Raw genomic sequence first — 18,245 nt, 5'->3', positions numbered from 1 at the left:
ATGTAGCAGAAGATGGCGTATTCAGCCATCATTGGGAAGAGAGGTTCCTTGGTCTTGCAAACTTTATATGCCCCATAGAGAACGCCAGGGCCAAGAAGTGGGAATGGGTGGGGAGGGGAGCAGGGTGGGGGAGGATATAGGGGTCATTCGGGATAGCATTTGAAATGTAAATGAAGAAAATATCTAATAAAATAATTAAAAGAAAAAAAAAGAATGTATATGGAACCACAAGGTAAACAAAACAACACAGCCACCAGATCCGCAGCAATTCTGAGGAGTAGGAACCCAGCTGGAAGTAACACGATATTTGACCTCAAATTATACTATAATAAGCTATGGTGATATCCTGGTATTGGCATAAAATCAAACAGATTGTTGGAGTAAAATAAGAGGGTTTGGCAATAAACAGACAAAGCCATGGTCACGTAATCTTTGACTAAAGTAACAAAAACTACATTGCAAAAAACCCAGACTATTCAATAACCGTCTCTGACAAAACTAGATACCCATGTTCAGGGGGATGAAAGAGATCCATCTTTCACCTTACACAAAAAATGAAGGAGAATTATATCTGAGACCTTAATTAAAACCCTGAAACTACCAGCGAAAACACTGGGATTTTGGGGTCAAGCAAGAGCTTTCCAAGCAGAAGTACAAGGGCACAGGAACAAGAGTTAATGAACAGGACTCCATAAAATTAAACTTCCGAACAGGAAGGCAAAGAGTTACCAGTCGGATGCATACTAGCAGGCCAGAATGGAGAAAATCTTTTATCAGCTATATTTCAAACAGAGATTACCCAAAATTTAAAAGTAACTCCAAAATTAAAATCACCAAGAAACCAAAACAGAAAATCAACAACAATCCTTTAAAAAAAAAAAAAAAAAAGTAACTAGTGTTGAAAGTGTTCAGCATTTTGAGTCATCAGGATCAGGAAAACGTATTTTAAAACTATTTTTGAGACAACACCTCACCCCAAACAGAATGCCCATCATCAAGAAATCTTACAACAAATGTTGGGAGCATGTAAAGGAAAAGCAACCCTTAGCTCACTACTTACAGGAGTATAATTAACATAGTCATTATGGCAATCAGCTGCAAGGTTCCTTAAAAATCAGAAGTGAAACGATTGTAGGAAACAGCCATTCCACTCTTAGACAAGTGCCCGCAAGGCTCCATGCCCTATCACCAAGGCATCTGCACACCATGCTGTCCCTGCCCTAGTTACAACAGTAAAGAATGGACCAGCCTGAACAACAAATAACAAGATAATGAAAACGTGGCACAGACTCAAAGTAAAATATTACTCAGCTGGAAAAGAAAAAGGAATCATAAAATTTTCAGGAAAAAGAACTAGTTGGAAAGTATATTTAAGAGAATGGATCCACGCTAAGAATGAAAATACATGTGCATCTATCTTCTCTCTCATACATGTAGCCCTAGTCTATAATGCATACATGCATATATGAAAGGAGGCATAAGTGTGAATATAATCTAAAAGTTGGCAAGAAGACCAAGGGAAGATAATGAGGAAAGATGGTCATAGGCAAGAGCATCCTCTTGAAAGGAGATATACAACTTTTGTTTTACTTTTCATTCTATAGGTTCTTTTCTTGTAGATATGCAAACTACATACTTTCTAAAGTAGCAAAACCATTTTTTTAATTTCAAATGAATCCAATGTTATTCCTTTGAGGTGGTGATGGTGAATGTTTGGCTGCCTTTTTACCTTCACCGACTATTAAGAAAAAAGGAATTAAACATAACCTATCATGGAACACATCTGTCACACTGACCCACTTAGAAAAAATGTCTGAAAAAAATTGTTTTGGTGGGATAGGTACTGTAATCTGAAATCTTTTTCTTCTGTTCAAAACGTATCAAGTCATTCTGTTTTAGTGTTACTTAATACATAAATTGCATTGCTCTGTGTAAAGTATGTTTTTGAAAAATTCAAACAGATGCTGAAGAGATGGCTCAGCAGTTAAGAGAACCTGCATGGCAGCTCACAACCCTCTGTAACTCCAGCCCCAGGGGATCTGATGCCCTCTTCTGCCCTCCAGAGGCACTAGGCACACACATGGTACACAGACATATATGTAGGTGAAACACCTACACACATAAACTAAAATAATAAAATGACTTCTCTAGGGAGGAGCTGGATTGGAGAAAAGAGCACATGGCAGGTGACCCATGGATATAATCAATGTAAAGAAAGGGAAGACAGGCCATAGCACAGAGTCAGATGAATACAAAAACATTTCCTAGAATAAAAATATTTAAAGACTACTAATGAGTAATTGGCTGCACCAAGCCCTATACACACTGTGCTTTTCCATGTACACATAACGGTGTTACAAGTGAGCTAACAAAGGTAACCAACAATTAATAAATAATCAACAACAACAATAAATCAATTTATTATTTAATAAATAATAATAGATCAACACTAATAATGCAATGAAAAAACATTTGTGAAAAAAAAACCTAGGGTGGAAAGTCACATTTTGTGAAAAGGTAGCTCAATCCGAAAGAGAAAGCTGGAAGCATTATCAGTTGTTTTATGAAAATAAAAAGGGGTGTTTAAACTGGAGTTAACTGAGAAGTCAGTACAATTTGAAAGTAATGAGATACTGATGGCCAAACAGACCCTGAGCTTTTTAATCCCCTGAGCCAATTTGTTGAGTTCCTGTATCTCCAACACTGACTTGATACAGACATGCTATTTTTAAAAGCAACTCACACAAAAACATATTATTGCCAATTTTGTCTCATCAACTGCTAGAATGTAACTACTCACAGACAAGAACTTTGATTTTATTTAAAATTATTTGAAAGGGCTAGTGAAACGGCTTACCAGGTAAAGACTGGCAACATGAGTTCAATCCCCAGAACCCAAGTGAAGGTGGAAGAAAACAACTGATTCCACAAATATGCTGGAGCTGGGGCATATGAACCCCAGCACCACCCACCCACCCACCCACCCACATAGTCACATCATGAATGCACACACTTTAAAACATCTACACTGTAAAACATACTCCTGGTACTGTGTTAAACTAATGAATCACCCTCCATGCCCCACTCCCAAACTATATAAACATGCCATGCACACATTCACAATGCCAATGTGTGTAGTGATTTCAAAGAGAATGGCCCTATAAGTTCATATATTTGAATACTTGATCCTCAGGTGTTAGAAGTATGAAAAGCAAGAGACTAACAGGCATTAAAAACATTAGAAAGGCACATTTTCAAGTAACAGATAAAAATCCTATTAATACAGGTCTGCCTGTAAATAAAACTCACTAGTAAGAAAAACAAAAACAAACACAAAAACAAACAAACAAAAAAACCCAAAGAGATTCAGTGGCATTGTTAGTAGTGGTAGTAGTACTAGCAGCAGCAGCATATGTGTCTCTGTGTGCACACCCGTGCACTAACGCACGTAAACAGCAGCACATAATAACCCTACAACCCTCAAATTAACTACAAGATTTCATAATGAAAGAAGTCTAAAAAGTGAAATTTTGAGGGAAGAAAGTATTTTTCATACAGACACTTAAGACAATAAAATTGGGCCTGAAGAGATGGCTCAAAGAAGACAGCACTCAAGCATGACAATTAAGAGTTTAGATCCGTGGACCCAAATAAAGAAAGCCAAGCGGCTTCAGCAGCCTATCACAGTCCTATCATTCTGTAAAGCTACAAAGAAGTCCCAAGAGTAAGTAGACTAGGTTGGCTAGACATGCTAGGAAGTGTCAGGTTCAGCTAGAGACACTGTCTCAGTAGAGTAATAAAGGAAGACACACAATATCAACCTCCACAAGTACCAGGGACAAACATGGTGCAGACACACAAGCCAGCAAAGCACCCATACCTATAACATAAAAATTAAGAAGAAAAACAACCCAACTTTTAAGATAGAAAACCTACTCTCAACAAAGAAATGAAGATACTCCTATTGTTCTACTGCTAAGACTTAATTTCTCCACAATAACAAGTGGCCAGGAGATCTTGTTTAAAGGGATAGCTGCTGTTAACTTTTCAAAATACATTTACTTCTAATTTTTCCTAAGGCACGGTGATGTATTTAACCTGAAGTGTGCTTATTTAAAAGTAACAGGGCTTAGGAGATGATTCACTAGGTAAAGTGCTTCCTGCTGAAGCACGGAGACAGAGCTCAAATCCCCAGTACTCACACAAGACAGGTATGATGAACTAACCCGAGGCGAAAGGAGAGAACAGAATGGTTAGGCATTCGGCTCCTAGTGGCCCAAACAAGTTCCAGGTTCAGTGATGGATCCTGTCTCAAAGAATAAAGTGGGTCACTGCTGTAGATCACAAAGTTCATAGCTGGAGGAGACTGATTATTTTTCCTTTCCAGTACAATACCTTCCAACACCACAAATGCAAGTCAGTAGGGTTCGTGAAGCTTCTAGTTGGACACTAGCTGGATTTCTCCATTTTCAATGGTTTTAAGTGTATCTTCAGCAAAAAGACCTAACAATTATGTTGAGCAGGAGGAACAGAGGGCAATATGACCAAAATATATTGTATAAAGATTTTTTAAATATCATAAAAATAATTAAGTAAATAGAGAAGTAACTCAGCAAGTAAGAACATTTGCTGCTCTTATAGAGGCCCTGAATTTGCTTCCAGCACCCTCATGGGGCAGTTTACAACTGCCTGTAACTCCAGCTCCAGAGGACCAGACACCTTCTTCTGGCCTTTGCAGGTAACAATACACAGATATATATGTACATACACACAAATAACTATACATACACATAACATCTTTTAAATTAGCTTTTATTTTTGAGACTATAATTAAAACATTAAAAAAATAGAGAGCAATAGAAGATATCTAAGTTAACATATGACCTTCACATGCACACACATGGAAGCACACCCACGCACATATATGTGCATATGAATAGTTAACATATGACCTTCACATGCACACACATGGAAGCTCACCCACGCACATAAACGCACATATGAATAGTTAACATGACCTTCACATGCACACACATGGAAGCACACCCACGCACATATACGCACATATGAATATACACACAAAAAATCTATTAAGTTATAAAAGGATAATAGTGACATTCTAAAGCACTACAATCCACTGAAAGACAACAATTAGGAATTAATGATTCCACAAAGGACAGCAGAAAACTGACTTTCCTGAAGAGAAAGAAGAAACACTGCTAACCAGGACTACCTTACACCACTGCTACGTGATGACTTCACAGCTGTTACAAAACCCTTGACATAAGCAACTGAAGGGAAATGGGCTTAGGCTCATTGTTTTAGAAAGTTTCAGTCCATGAGAGCAAAAACTAACTGGGGGTGGGAGGGAGGAGGCATCACTGCACCAATGGTGAGAGTACACAACACAGGTCTCTGCTTAGGAAGCACAATAAAAAGCCAGAAGCAGAAGCAAGGCTGGACTACCTATGCTCAAAGACTGGCCCCTTAGGAAAAACATCTGTCAGCCAGGCCCTACCTCCTGTAAGTTACATAACCTCCCCCAAATAGTGTCACCAAGCCTAGGAAGAGCTGTTCAGTCACGAAACATCAAAAAAGGCTGTCACAGCTGAATGTCTCCTGAAAGGCATTCTGACTAGCAGTTTTGCTTTAAACAAACAAACAAACAAAAACAAAAAAAAACAAAAAAGAAAGAAAAAGAAGAGGGAGTCAATGGTCAATGGGTGTCTTAGGGTTTCTATTGCTGTTGACAAAACACCATAACCAAAAAAACGCAAGATGGGGAGGAAAGGGTTTATTTGGCTTACACTTCTGTATCACTGTTCATCACTGAAGGAAGTCAGGACAGAACTCACACAAGGCAGAGCCTAGAGCAGGAGCTGCTGCAGAGGCCATGGAGGGGTGCTGCTTACACTCTTGTTTCACAAGGCTTGCTCATCCTGTTTTCTTTATAGAATACAGGACCACTGGGCTTTCCGTCATCAATCACCAATATAGAAAATGTCCCTACAGCTAGAACTTATGGAGGCATTTTCTCAATTTAGGTTCCCTCCTTTCAAATAGCTCTAGCTTTTGTCAGGTTGACTAGCCAGCACAATGGGAGAAAAGGAAAGAGAACGGTAAAGTATGAATTCAATTTGTCTCTGATCAAGCCTTTTGACCTAACTCCCAAATTTAATGACACACCAAGGAAATAAAAGATCCTAAATTACTTAGTGGGAGACTAATAACCAAAACATATACTACAGCAAATTCAGCTCAGTTTCTCTAATAAGTAAGATGCAAAATGAAATGAAAGGAAGAAATCTTGAGCTCAAAAGACATAGCTGTGGTTCTCAACCTTCTAAACATTGCAACCCTTTCATTTCTCATGTTGTGGTGACCCCCAATTTTAAAACTATTTAGCTGCTACTATGTAACTGTTATGAATTATAATATAAAAATCTTATATCCAGGATATCTAAAAAGGAACCTCTGTGAAAGAGCTCCCAGGGAGAGGAACCTTGGGAACCACTGCATCAAAGTCTCAGCAACCAATCTTGATTTACCTGCTTCACATGGATTCTGGCCTAAGTTAACTCTGGGGGAAGCAAAGTTATTCATAGCACATTTGTAATTCTGAATAACGACTAAGGAACTATTGCCTTGTAGTTAAGTTAAAAGTAGTCTGTATGTTTTGAAAGAGTACTGAAGTATCTATTCTAAAAGGGGAAAGATGAAACAATGATAATAGCTGCTGAGTGATAAGGAGAGTTAAAAGAATGGATTGTGTAAAGGAAACAGAAAGCCACTGATCAGTGACTACTGCAACTTGATGAAAGCTACATAAAAAGTTTATTATACTGCTCTGTTTTCCTTTACATGCTTGACATTTTCCGTAAAAAAGGTATTTTTAAAAAAATCAAATGCTTTAGCAAGGAACAGTTCATTTACAACATATTTCAGGGTTAAAAGAAAGAAAAAACAAAATGAATACAATTTAAACAAAGCTCTTTAACAGAAATGCTAATAGCAAGCATAAGCAAATTTAACAAAAACGACCTTTAAATTTTTTCAAAGACATTACATAAATAAAATGAAGAAAGCCTATTCCATAAGTCATACACTTGCCTCAAATTGTGTTTGGAGTCCAAGTGGTAGATTTTACCTCACTGTAATAATAGGTAACAGTATGAGCATGCATCTATAAGCATATATATATACATATATGTATATACCACAAATCCAACAGCCAAATGCTCTAGTACGAACCAAGAATAAAATCATTAAGCCGATGCTTTCCTGTGTCCTCTACATTTTGCTGCCACTACATTTTAAGTCTAGAAAACTATGGAAAGCATCAAAAGCCATAAAAAATTATGCAGCCACACACTTACGAAAACTCACTCTCTTGTGGACTCTGGATTCTAAACTTTAAATTTAATGTGGGGGAAAAAAGATGTATTTGTAAGAAACCTATGTAATTTTATATAGCAAAACTATCTAGAAATAATGAGCTGGAGAAGGGAAATAATGGTGTTTATAAACACTAGGGCATGAATGTGAGGGGGGGAAAATCACAGTGATGATTTGTGAGTAAAGGAAAATAAAATGAAGAGGTAGCAAAATTCATGTTTCCCTAGGCCTTTCATTCAGCCCAAAAGATATGCACTTACACTCCCAAAAGCAATTTCAGGCTAGATACGTCTCTATTTTTCCCCAGACAAACTGGATGTTAAACAGACGACAAAGTATATTTGCTCTGGGACACTGAAGGAGCAAAAAAGAAAAACGCAAAGAAAAACCTTTTATGAATGACATACAAAATCCCTCCAACCAGGCTGTAACCTATGACAGTGAGACTGCTATTGGGATTTCTTCCAATTTTTTCCAAAGGTTTGTTACAAAAAGTTGTAAACATAAAACAACTGTTCACAGTAAAAGCCAACAGAGGACCAGATCTTTAAAGTTTAGAAACTTTACCCACCAACCCGTAAACTTGAACCATTATTAGCAAGTGAGGCTACTTTAATCACAACTGAGCATCACAGGTGTCATAAATAAGCCTAAACCGTTTACTTATAGATCCCTATAAGCTGCTACAACATTATGAGCCCTCAGACAGCATCTAAACACATGTAAGGTACAAATTCAAGTGATATGGGAATGTTTCCTTTGAACACCCCTAAAAAGAAAGGCCCTCACCACTAAGCTAGACAAAGAAGCCCCCCCCCCAACTTAACCACTTGAACCTCACTTTGGGACAGATTCTAAAACCATGCAGTACCAACATTTTGGGTACTTTCACAAAGGAACAAAGCAAAGGAATACACTTACAATAAACACACATCCAAAGACCCTCAAACTCTGAATACTTTTCATCAGGTTTTCAAACAGTATTGTTTGAAAGAGAAAAAGCTTACTTTCAAATCTGAAGTTAGCTAAGATGTATGCCTCTTTCATGTACATGGTATTACATCTTTTAGACTTCTTAACAACTCTTAGATTTACTTTTTAAATTTAAACCAAAAGAAATAAGTTATCCACTTATGATTTAAACAAAACACTGTATTAAGTAAGAAGTCACTGAACTGCTAGGCGTCCTTCAGTGCCAGGCTGCTACTCAACTACTTAATCATTACTCTTAGAATGCCAGTCATCTATCCTTGGCATTCATGTTTTGTGGCAGAGAAATTGGTTTCTCATGGAATGCCCATGAACTCTCTTACATTTCTCAGTCACCTTACAGTTTGTTAGGCACAGCTGTGAAACCAATTTTTGTCTTATTTCCAAACCAAAGTCCTTAAACCTGGCATATGACTCCTTCAATTCTCTTGATTAGACACAAATTCCAAGTGGCAGAGCCACAGGGTAGAAGCATGGACCTCAGTTTGCATGAGAAGAGCAACATAGAAGTGTCCCTGGACCCATACCAGATGTCTTCTGAGTAAGAAATGCACCTTTCTATGCTGAGCCAGCAACTCATCTAAGCTTCTCTGTAATGGCACCGCAACTATCAGAATCTGGTGTTTCTCTTTACAGCCTAATTGCACTAAAATGCTACAAGACAATACATATTTGAAAATGAAACATCTTGTATGTGTTAAAGGATATATTTTCTATGTAATTTTGTATATCAGAATGAACAGAAAAATTAAGACAGTATGTTGAAAGCCAAGGGAAAAAATAATCCAACAATCCAACATAAAGAGAACTTTGAAAGAAATACACTTATAATTACTCTTAAGAGTAAAGAACACTAAATCTCATTTTTTTTTCTAGTAAGCATACAAAATATAAAACAATAACAACAACTACCTAATAAGCAAAACTAACAACTGAGAAACTGGAATCCACTAGTAGGCACTGTGGCTGAGATGACCACCGTTAAGAGCTGAACCTGCACTGGGCAGCATCTCCTTATCCACAGGCTGTGTTTCAAGTGCACTGAAGACCCAAAGATTTTAGTAAGGTTTGCACAAAATAGCTAGGTAGCAAAGGCAAACTATGAGCTGGCCTTAAATTACTTATTGTTTCTACTTATCCTACTTAGTAAGAATAAGCACAAGTCTTTAGTGTAGAAATAATATCCACATTGTGATTATGGAGTGCTGCCTCGAGAAAACACAGTTATCAGATCACACGACTTTTGCAAACCTGACAATTCATGCAATGTAAAACATAAGAAGTATGAAACTGTGGCATATGCCAGTCAGGCAGGCTAATATTTTAATAATGAAAATAAAAGCAAATAAAGAGCATGACTTTCTTGCTTATGAACAATTCAGTTAGTTTAAAACTGAACTTTTGTGACTCTTCAATGATATTTTTTTTTTCCTGTTTTGGTTTGTTTGTGGTACTTGGAGTTAAACTTAGGAACTCATCCATGCTAAGCAAGCACTCTACCACTGAACACTATGTCTGGCCCTCGCATAGTTTATGCCCTTATGTTTCCTTAGTATTTCTTAAAACACCATAGATACAATCAGCCTAAAGCCATGCCAATGGTATTATCAACAGTTATAAGACCTAAAAGAAACACTGTTGAAAACATTTTTGAGTTCCAAAGCTGTGATCTGGCAGGTACTCATGTTATCAATTCCTGTGGCTTAATCATACATTGAAATAATTGTAATATAAGACACAAGCTAATACAGGACTGACAAGAGATGGAGGCATCAGTTAGGAAAGAATCATATGTGAAAATAGTCAAAGCAAACTGTCCTCTGACCTAAGAGGCAGAGTGCAAGAATAGGTGCCCCTCCCCACCAGTGTTACTGATGCTTTCATTCTGATCATTCTTGGGGGAGGGGGGCTGTTGTGCTTTACAGGAGCAAAAATCTGGTGGGCTTCTTCCTCAATTCTCAAGAATAATGCTATCTCTAGACATTAGTAACTGTTCCCTAGACAGGTGTGGGGGCCCTAGGGCACTGCCCCAATATAAAACCACTGATTGAGATGCAAAAGAAAAATTTTAGAAATGTAAGTTTATCCTCTAGAATCTAAGCCTCTAGAAAAATGCCCGAATGCATTTTTCCTGTTGAAAAACATGGGAAGGAAGAAAATCATATGTCTATTCTCTAAACCTGTGCCTGGGTATTATAATAATGATATAATAATAATAGTATAATAATGTAATAATTATTACTACAATTTTTAAAAGGTCATGTTCTACTTTCTAAATCTGAACACCCAAGCAAATCTGATTTTTCTGATAACCAAACATAATACATCTGCTGTTACAGAGTCACATTCAAGATGAGAATATGGTATAGAGTACCAAAAAGTTTTACATGGAGAACACAATTTACAGCATGTAACTTTTCAAAAGTGCTTATTGTTCCCATCTACTTCCTGGCATTATCTGAACAGAGCATTAACAGATACTAATAAAGCTATGGCCTTTGCAGGGGTGCTCTTTCACTTCCTCCTCAGGGGCAGAAATTTCTTTAGTCTTACAGCAATCCAAGTTTTTCTGTACTGGTTTACATGCAAAAATTAAGATTACTCTGAATTTCAATGTCTTCTTATAATCAAAAGTGATAGCTTAGAATTATATTAGAATAATCATCTTAAACACCACTACTGAAATAAAGACAAAATATGCACTCTTTTTCTTTCAATCCAAAATAATTATTTTCCTGGAATTTCATGCTGTTTAGAAATGAGAAAGTGGAATAATAAGAATAAAGCATAACTTGTTAGTGCAACATGCTACTGAGTAGCAGAGCAGGACCTGCACCCAGACAAACTGACTGCTGTACTAGGACTCTGCGAACCTTAACACACAAGTTCTCAAATCTCGTTCAATTCAAGGTTATGGTTCCTCACCTCTGGGAGGGGGCGAAGGAGGGACAAGTGGGGTGGGGACAGTACTCTGTACTTTTCACAAGTCTACGTGTGGTGCACAGGTCTGCTCCGCAGCTCACTAAACTACCAGGAAAAGCAGGTACAACCTCCACAAGATGGTAGAAAATGCCAGACTAAGTTTAGGAACAAGTAAGGAGTTACCAGCTTCTCATTCAGAACTTAGGTTTCTGGCTTTACTTTTCTTCAGGGATAAATTGTCAAAATGTGTAAACACCTGCTTTTAGGTTTTACCAGAAAAATATTATAAACTTCAACCCCAATTAGGCATTTCCCACATCCAAAAACTATACCAATACCCTAAATGTTTGCATACTAATAGATTCTATCTAAACATGCTAAAGAACATTTAAGAAACATACATTTGTACTTGTTTATATAGAGAGAAAAACTAGGGGCTAAGATAAAAGCATAGCACATTTCTAAACTCAGAGTGTCTACAAGCTGTGCCAGTAAGACAAGGGGACACTTTCACCCATCACTCCACGGTCAGATCAGCAGGTTTCTCTAAAAGCAGAGCAATGCACACACAATTTTCTTTCCAACATCCTTAGCATATGATTATTTATAGCCTTATCTGAAACCTAGAAGGCAAAACTATAAATGTAAACCAGTAAGAAAATAGAGCATTAGTGGGCTAATTTTCATGGGCAACCTGCTTGGTTTGAAGTCACCCAGGAGACATACCTCTGGCCTTGTCTGTGAGGGTGTTTCCCAAGAGAACTGAGAAGGGAGTCCAGTCCTATCCTGCCCGGGAGCAGCAGCATTTCATAATTCCAAAGTGGAAGCACAATCATATCACCGGAGATAACATCTTTATCAATGTACTACACTACATCTTTATCAATGTAATGTAAAAAGAAGCAGCCCACCAACCTATCCTCAAGCTTACTTAAGGGAATACAATTCAACAATTAAATCAATACTTGATCACTCTTGGTGATTAGGCCTAACTAAAGAATGCTAAATAAAGGGGGAAATTTAAGAAAAATCTTCTTAGTCTGAGTTATTTGCCCTCCCCTCCAAATTTTCCTGCATTTCATTCAACTTTTTTTTCCTGAGATACACAGATATGGTAGCCTAAGTAAAAAGTAAATTTAAAGCATACAATCTCCATTAAGCCTTACAATAAACATTTAAAAACCTTTGAATTTTGAGAACATAGTGCTGCTCTTTCCCAGATCTGACATGAAGGCAAATATATATATATATATATATATATATATATATATATATATATATATATAAAATACAAATTTAGACTTCTCTGTCAAAATTCACCACTGCCTGGATTAAAACAATCTGCAGATTTCCTACCCAGTAACGAGCAGACCTTCCACACAAAATCAGACATACCACAGTATCTGGTCTTTTTACAAGTAAGGCATATAAGAGAGGAAAGCCTAACTTCAGAGTGCTAAGAAACAATTTATAAAGCCCGCTTTTTTCTAATGTCTTATGCAGCGAATTGACCGGCATCGTCTGCAGTTACTGACGGCTATCAACCCCAGTGAGGGAAAACAGACACAAGGCTGGATACGAGCACGAGCCAAGCCTGACTTTCCCACCAGTCTAACTGCCAATGCCAAACACTATCTCATGGACTGATACACAAAAGAAAAATCGGGGACAAATCTAACCCTCTGCACCATAGAAAGGTCTAAAATAATCCTTGGTGGCCTTGAGGAAACACCCTGGGTTTGATACACAAGCTGTTTTCAACACCACTACAGCTCTGCTCCGAGGGCATTCAACACATCTACCACACTCTGGAGACTCATTCCTGTCCCCTGAATTTTGCTATTTGCAGAGAAATCAACTACTTTTGTAAATGTTTGATCTTACACACAATTTTTAAAAAGCAGAGATTTTTCTCTGTTCTTTACATCTCTCATAATGGGAGAAATAAGTATATATGTTGTAAATTAAGTTATTCTTTCAGAGAGCAAAGAACTTGACCTTCTTAAATGAACACAGATTCCACAGACCATTTAGGAGGGTGAACAGAAATACCTCAATTTACTTATTTTTAAAGCAGCAAAGATGTAACATCAATCATTCATAATTAGTTGTAAATTTCCTAACAACTAAAAAAAGTGAAAACAATTTTAATTTTATTTTATTAAATATAGCCACAATATTATCACTTCAACATATAAAAGCAAAATTTTATGCTCTGCTAAGCTTTTAAAATCCGGTGCATATGTCACACTTTTAGCATGTCATTTTGAACTGGCCACAAGGAAAGTCATCAATGGCTACATGTGGCTAGTGGCTGCTGTATTGGATAGCACAGCTCAGAAGTTATTACTTTAAGGTTAGACATACCTACTTTTAATAAGAAAACTATTAATTCATTAGAAAATGCAAAATCAGATCACCTTATCAACAGATCTGATTAACATACACAGTAAGAGGTCAATGGATTACCTTTGTGTTTATAAATGACTTCAAAGATCTGTCTAATCAACACAAGAAATTACAGAATTTGTAGCAGAAATGGATTAAACACTGAGGAATTTTCCTACCAAAACATAGCAACTTCAACTGTACCAGCAACTCATATTTTGCAAATTATTTAAATTTATCTCTAAATCTTATTCATTTCATAAGCCATATGATCAAAAATTTTAAAAGTAACATATATGATGAAACAAACAAAAAAGGACCAAAAAAAAGCACTTACTAGCTACTTAGGTTCCAGTGAAATTCTCTTTACAATTACAACTTACTTAGTACTCACTAAGAATTTTTCTCAAGTAATTAGGACAACTGCTTAAAACGTAAATAATTCCAACAATGCATCCTCCAGAAAACAACTGAAACCAACCATTTAGCACATAAAATTTACCCTTAAGGCAAGTTACTGAATAAATCAAAAAGAACCGACTATATTTTTGTTTACTGCATTTACATTTTCTAACACTGCATTTAGCAATTACGAGATTTGGAAGGTCAGTTCAGATTGCACACAAACAGTTCTTTAAGGCTGAAAATTTTAGAAATCGCTGAAATATGTGTTGTGAACAAAACTGCTCTACAGACACACAGGCAAAATCAGCCCCATCGCACTTATTTCAGAAGCATACAATCCTGTACTCATTAGCTCACAATGTGTACATGCTAGAGTATCTTTTCTCCCCTTTTTAGTTAACCTAGTTAGTGCACTTTTAGTTTGTGCACTTCAGAAGATAAAAAGGAAACACATGAAGCCAGCTCCTTGGGCTGCACATATATTTAGGCAAGATCATTCATCTCTCAATATTTTTCCACAACTCACACAATCCGAACAACAAAATCTGTTTCTTACCTGCAGTTAGGAGGAGGATCAAGGGTTATCTCAGCTAGCTCCTTCTGAATTCTGTTAGTGAAATGAGAACAGACAAAAAGGATCTGAGGTAGTCTGCAGAGTAAGCGGGGAATTACACTGCCCTCTACCACCATGCAGTTAAATGCAAGGCTGGCTTTGCCTTCAGTAATGCTAACATGGCTGCTTCCTCTTTGTTCTCAGAGGCATAACCCAAATCCCTTAGCACAAACTTTGCAGCTCTTTTTCTCACGTGCAAGTGTAAATAAGTGTGTCATTCATGCCTGATTTGGGAAATAGCCCCTTCTGACTGCTCAGTGAAGGATACAGAATCTATTTTAAAACATTTTTTACCAAAGAAATTCTCTTTTCAAGCTTATATGCAAATGAGACAAAAGGGGAGGAGGGAAAACAGCAGAGAATTTGACAATGAATTCAAGTCACTTTTTACTGAGCTAAAAATTAATAGACTGCTACAAGAGCACATTAATGGTTCTGGCAATATTTTAGCTGCCAGAAAAGTTTAAAATTTATAAATATCTTTGCCAATGAAAATTTCAAACTGGCATTCATATGAGCCATGAGTGTCTTCTCTGATTTTAGATACACCTTTAAGAGTCAATAAATCTGCAGTGGGGAAGACAGATAAATATGTAAGCTGAAGGTATAAGCAAAAGGTAGCTGGCTGATTTTCTTCAAATTCAGGGTATTTTTCAAAACTGAGAGCATGCTTAATACGTTCCTCCACGAGAGTACAACAAATTGGACACTTCAGATTATTTCAAATGCTGTTCCTAGTTAATAAAATATTCTAAAGCTGCTAGCATTTGAGCAATGGTTTAGATCCATACAAAAAGTTTGAATCACAATAAAAATGTAACATACGATCAGTTTTTACATTTTTCTTCCTTCATTTATGTCCAGTAAAAATCAATGAAACACCTGTCCTGGGTAAGGCGGGCACATTTCACCTTAATCACTAGTTTCTCTAGATATCCCAACACTGCTACCACCTGGAGGCCCATTAGCAGGACCTTTTCAGTCACCACAGAAAATAGTAAGTCAACAGAGAAGAACTGACCTCTCACTTGGACTCAGAAATGTTCCCCCTGCTGTTGACCTGTCAAGCTCATCCACAATGCTGGAGACTAAGAGGAAGGGCAAGGGTGTTTTCAGTCACTGGGTGACACCTAAATTGCAACTGGCTACTTGTGAGTTGCCCTCACAAGGAAATGGGATAACAGTTACACCTGTGCAGCAAGATTTAAAGTCCTCTTCTTACAAATTGTAAGCCAATTTAAAGCACACTTTAAGAACTGCTCCCCACCATAGCCAAGCCTGGAGCCCACCAATTTTCTGGTAAGTATTGTCATTTCTGACCATTCAGTTTTCTGGAGAGAAGCATTGCTGATCTCTAGAACTGTCAACTTCACCCACACATGACTCACAAAAGGAAACCTCTCCAATGGACCATTTCATTTGGATTCACCAGATTTCCCTTGCCAACCCCTTCCTCTGTCAGAATGAGTCCCCAGCTCTTCTTGAGGCGATCTTCGAGTCACCACAGCGAAGAACGAAGTTCGCTTGCTTTCAAGTCAATAGTTGCTGGGAAACTGTGCGTGGATATACCACACACAGAATGACAGCCCACAAGTTCAAATACGTTTGATGGAGCACTATTTCTGAACTATTGCCACTGAAGTTAAGCCAACCAAAGCAACCAATGGGAAGGGGACCTGACCGCGTGAATCCTCCCTTGTAGACGTTACCTTTTAGCACTAGTGGATAACTTAGCAGTCGTTTTGCTAGAGAGTTTGGTGTTTTTCTTCTGCTGGGTGGCAGAAGGTTTTCTTTCTTCCTGTTCCTCGGGCTCTGGAGCGGCAGGGTCTCGCTGGTCTGCATCTGAACTGCCACTGCTGGTGCTAGGGCTCTCATCATCCGACCTCTGCCTGTCACTGGACATCTTGGTGAAGTTATCTCTGGGAAAACTTCTAAGGAGAGAAGGGACCCATGGAGAAATATTAGATCTTTAAAAAAAAAAAAATAGCAGCATGCCCCTCTCAATAAGCAGCTTTGAGAATATTTTATTGAAAAGGATTCGAAAGTCCCTGTACTTATGGTACAGCACAGTTACAGGGAGTCTGATACGTATAATTTATCATGCAGGCGTTGAGGGATTTACCAAAATGCAAGTTAGAAAACCCACTCACATTTTTTTCCCCATCCCTTAGACAATCTATCAATTGTCTACTTTCTCAGAAGGCATGAAACAGATTTGCCAAGGAACTTGGGCAACGGGCATTAATAACATATGACAACTGTAAATAACAGATCTCTCTGAGAATGTTCAGAAGTCACTAATACCGTCTAAATATTTACAGGCTGACACCGGTCTGAGCTACCAAATCCTCCTTCCCAGAGGAAAAACATACCCCGTTAGTCGCCCATATGCTTATTTACGGTGGCGGGTCCTCCCGTGCGCACCGAAAGCCTTTGAACATAACACTCGAATTAAAAAAAAAAAAAAAATTTTTTTTTTCAACTGGCAGCCGCCCCACGGCCGTCCCCACGGCCGGCGGCGAGGATTCACCGGGCCGAGCCCGAGCTGCCACCCGGGGAAGGGCAGGCTCCAAACGGCACCTTCTGCAAAGCTCCCGGTGCCATCGACGTTCCCCGCTCAATTCCTCCCTCACCGACCGACATTTTGTTATTTAGAAGAAAAAAAAAAAAAATTCCGCAAAGCGGCCAAAACCCCGAGGGCAAAACAAACAAACAAACAAACAAAAGCCCTCCCCCACCCCCCACCCCCAGAAGTGCAACAAATTGGCGCGGCCCGCCCCGGGGCGAGCGCTGGGCCACGCAGCTCCGCGGTCCTTTGTGGGGAGGGCCGCGCAGGGGACCGCGCCACTGCGCCCGCCCGCCCGCCCGCCGGGGGATGCGGGACCCGCCGCCCCGCGCCGCTGACTGACGAGCGCGGCGGACGGAGGAGCGCGGCGCCCGGCGCGAACAAAGCTGCCGCCCCCGCCCCCGCCGCCCCCCACGCGGGCCCCGGCCCCGCCGCCTTACCTCGGCCGCCCGCCCGGCCCGCTCGTGCGCCGCTACGCTGTGGGGGAGGGAGAGCGCCGAGGAACCTTCCTTGAGGAAATGGAGGCAGCCTGGGGGGGGCGCCGGGGGGGCGGGAAAAGAAGCCGCCGCCGAGGCTCCGGCCCGGGAGTGTGGAACATCGAAAGTCGCAGGCGGCCGTGCAGTGCCGCGCTGCGGCCGGAGGGTGGCGCCGCCCCGCGCTCCGGGAGCCACGGTGGGGTGGGCGCTCTGGCGGCCGAAGGCGAAGGCGCAGGGACGCGGGAGCCCCCCGCGCGCTCAGCCTCCCGCCGCCCCGCTCGCCTCGGCTCGGCTCGGCTCCTCCCGGTCGCGCAGTCAGCAAGTTCCGAGCGGGCGGGCGGGCGAGCGAGCGGGCGGGCGGGGGAGGGGCGGGCGCGGCGGCGGCGGCGGCGCGCGTGCTCGCCGCTTGCCTGGCGGAGGGGGCGCGTGCGGCTCCCGCGCGCCCCCGCGCGAGCGCGCTCCCGCCGCGCCTCCTTTTTTTTTTTTTTTT

The 18,245-nt window shown here is 39.7% G+C and overlaps 1 protein-coding gene across 1 annotated transcript in view; it reads right to left on the bottom strand.

Moving 5' to 3' along the window:
* Nucleotides 1-18,245, bottom strand: part of Ube2e3 (ubiquitin conjugating enzyme E2 E3) — a 49,672-nt gene that overhangs the window by 31,023 nt on the left and 404 nt on the right. The window contains 2 exon segments of the mRNA XM_029536086.1: nt 14,657-14,707; nt 16,423-16,644. Coding sequence (XP_029391946.1) covers nt 14,657-14,707; nt 16,423-16,616 — 245 coding nt within the window. The 5' untranslated portion in view covers nt 16,617-16,644.

Source organism: Mus pahari, chromosome 3 (assembly GCF_900095145.1).
Source record: "Mus pahari chromosome 3, PAHARI_EIJ_v1.1, whole genome shotgun sequence".
NCBI lineage: Eukaryota > Metazoa > Chordata > Mammalia > Rodentia > Muridae > Mus > Mus pahari.
The sequence above is the reverse complement of the archived record's forward strand: the minus strand, read 5'-3'. Positions and strand labels throughout refer to the sequence as shown.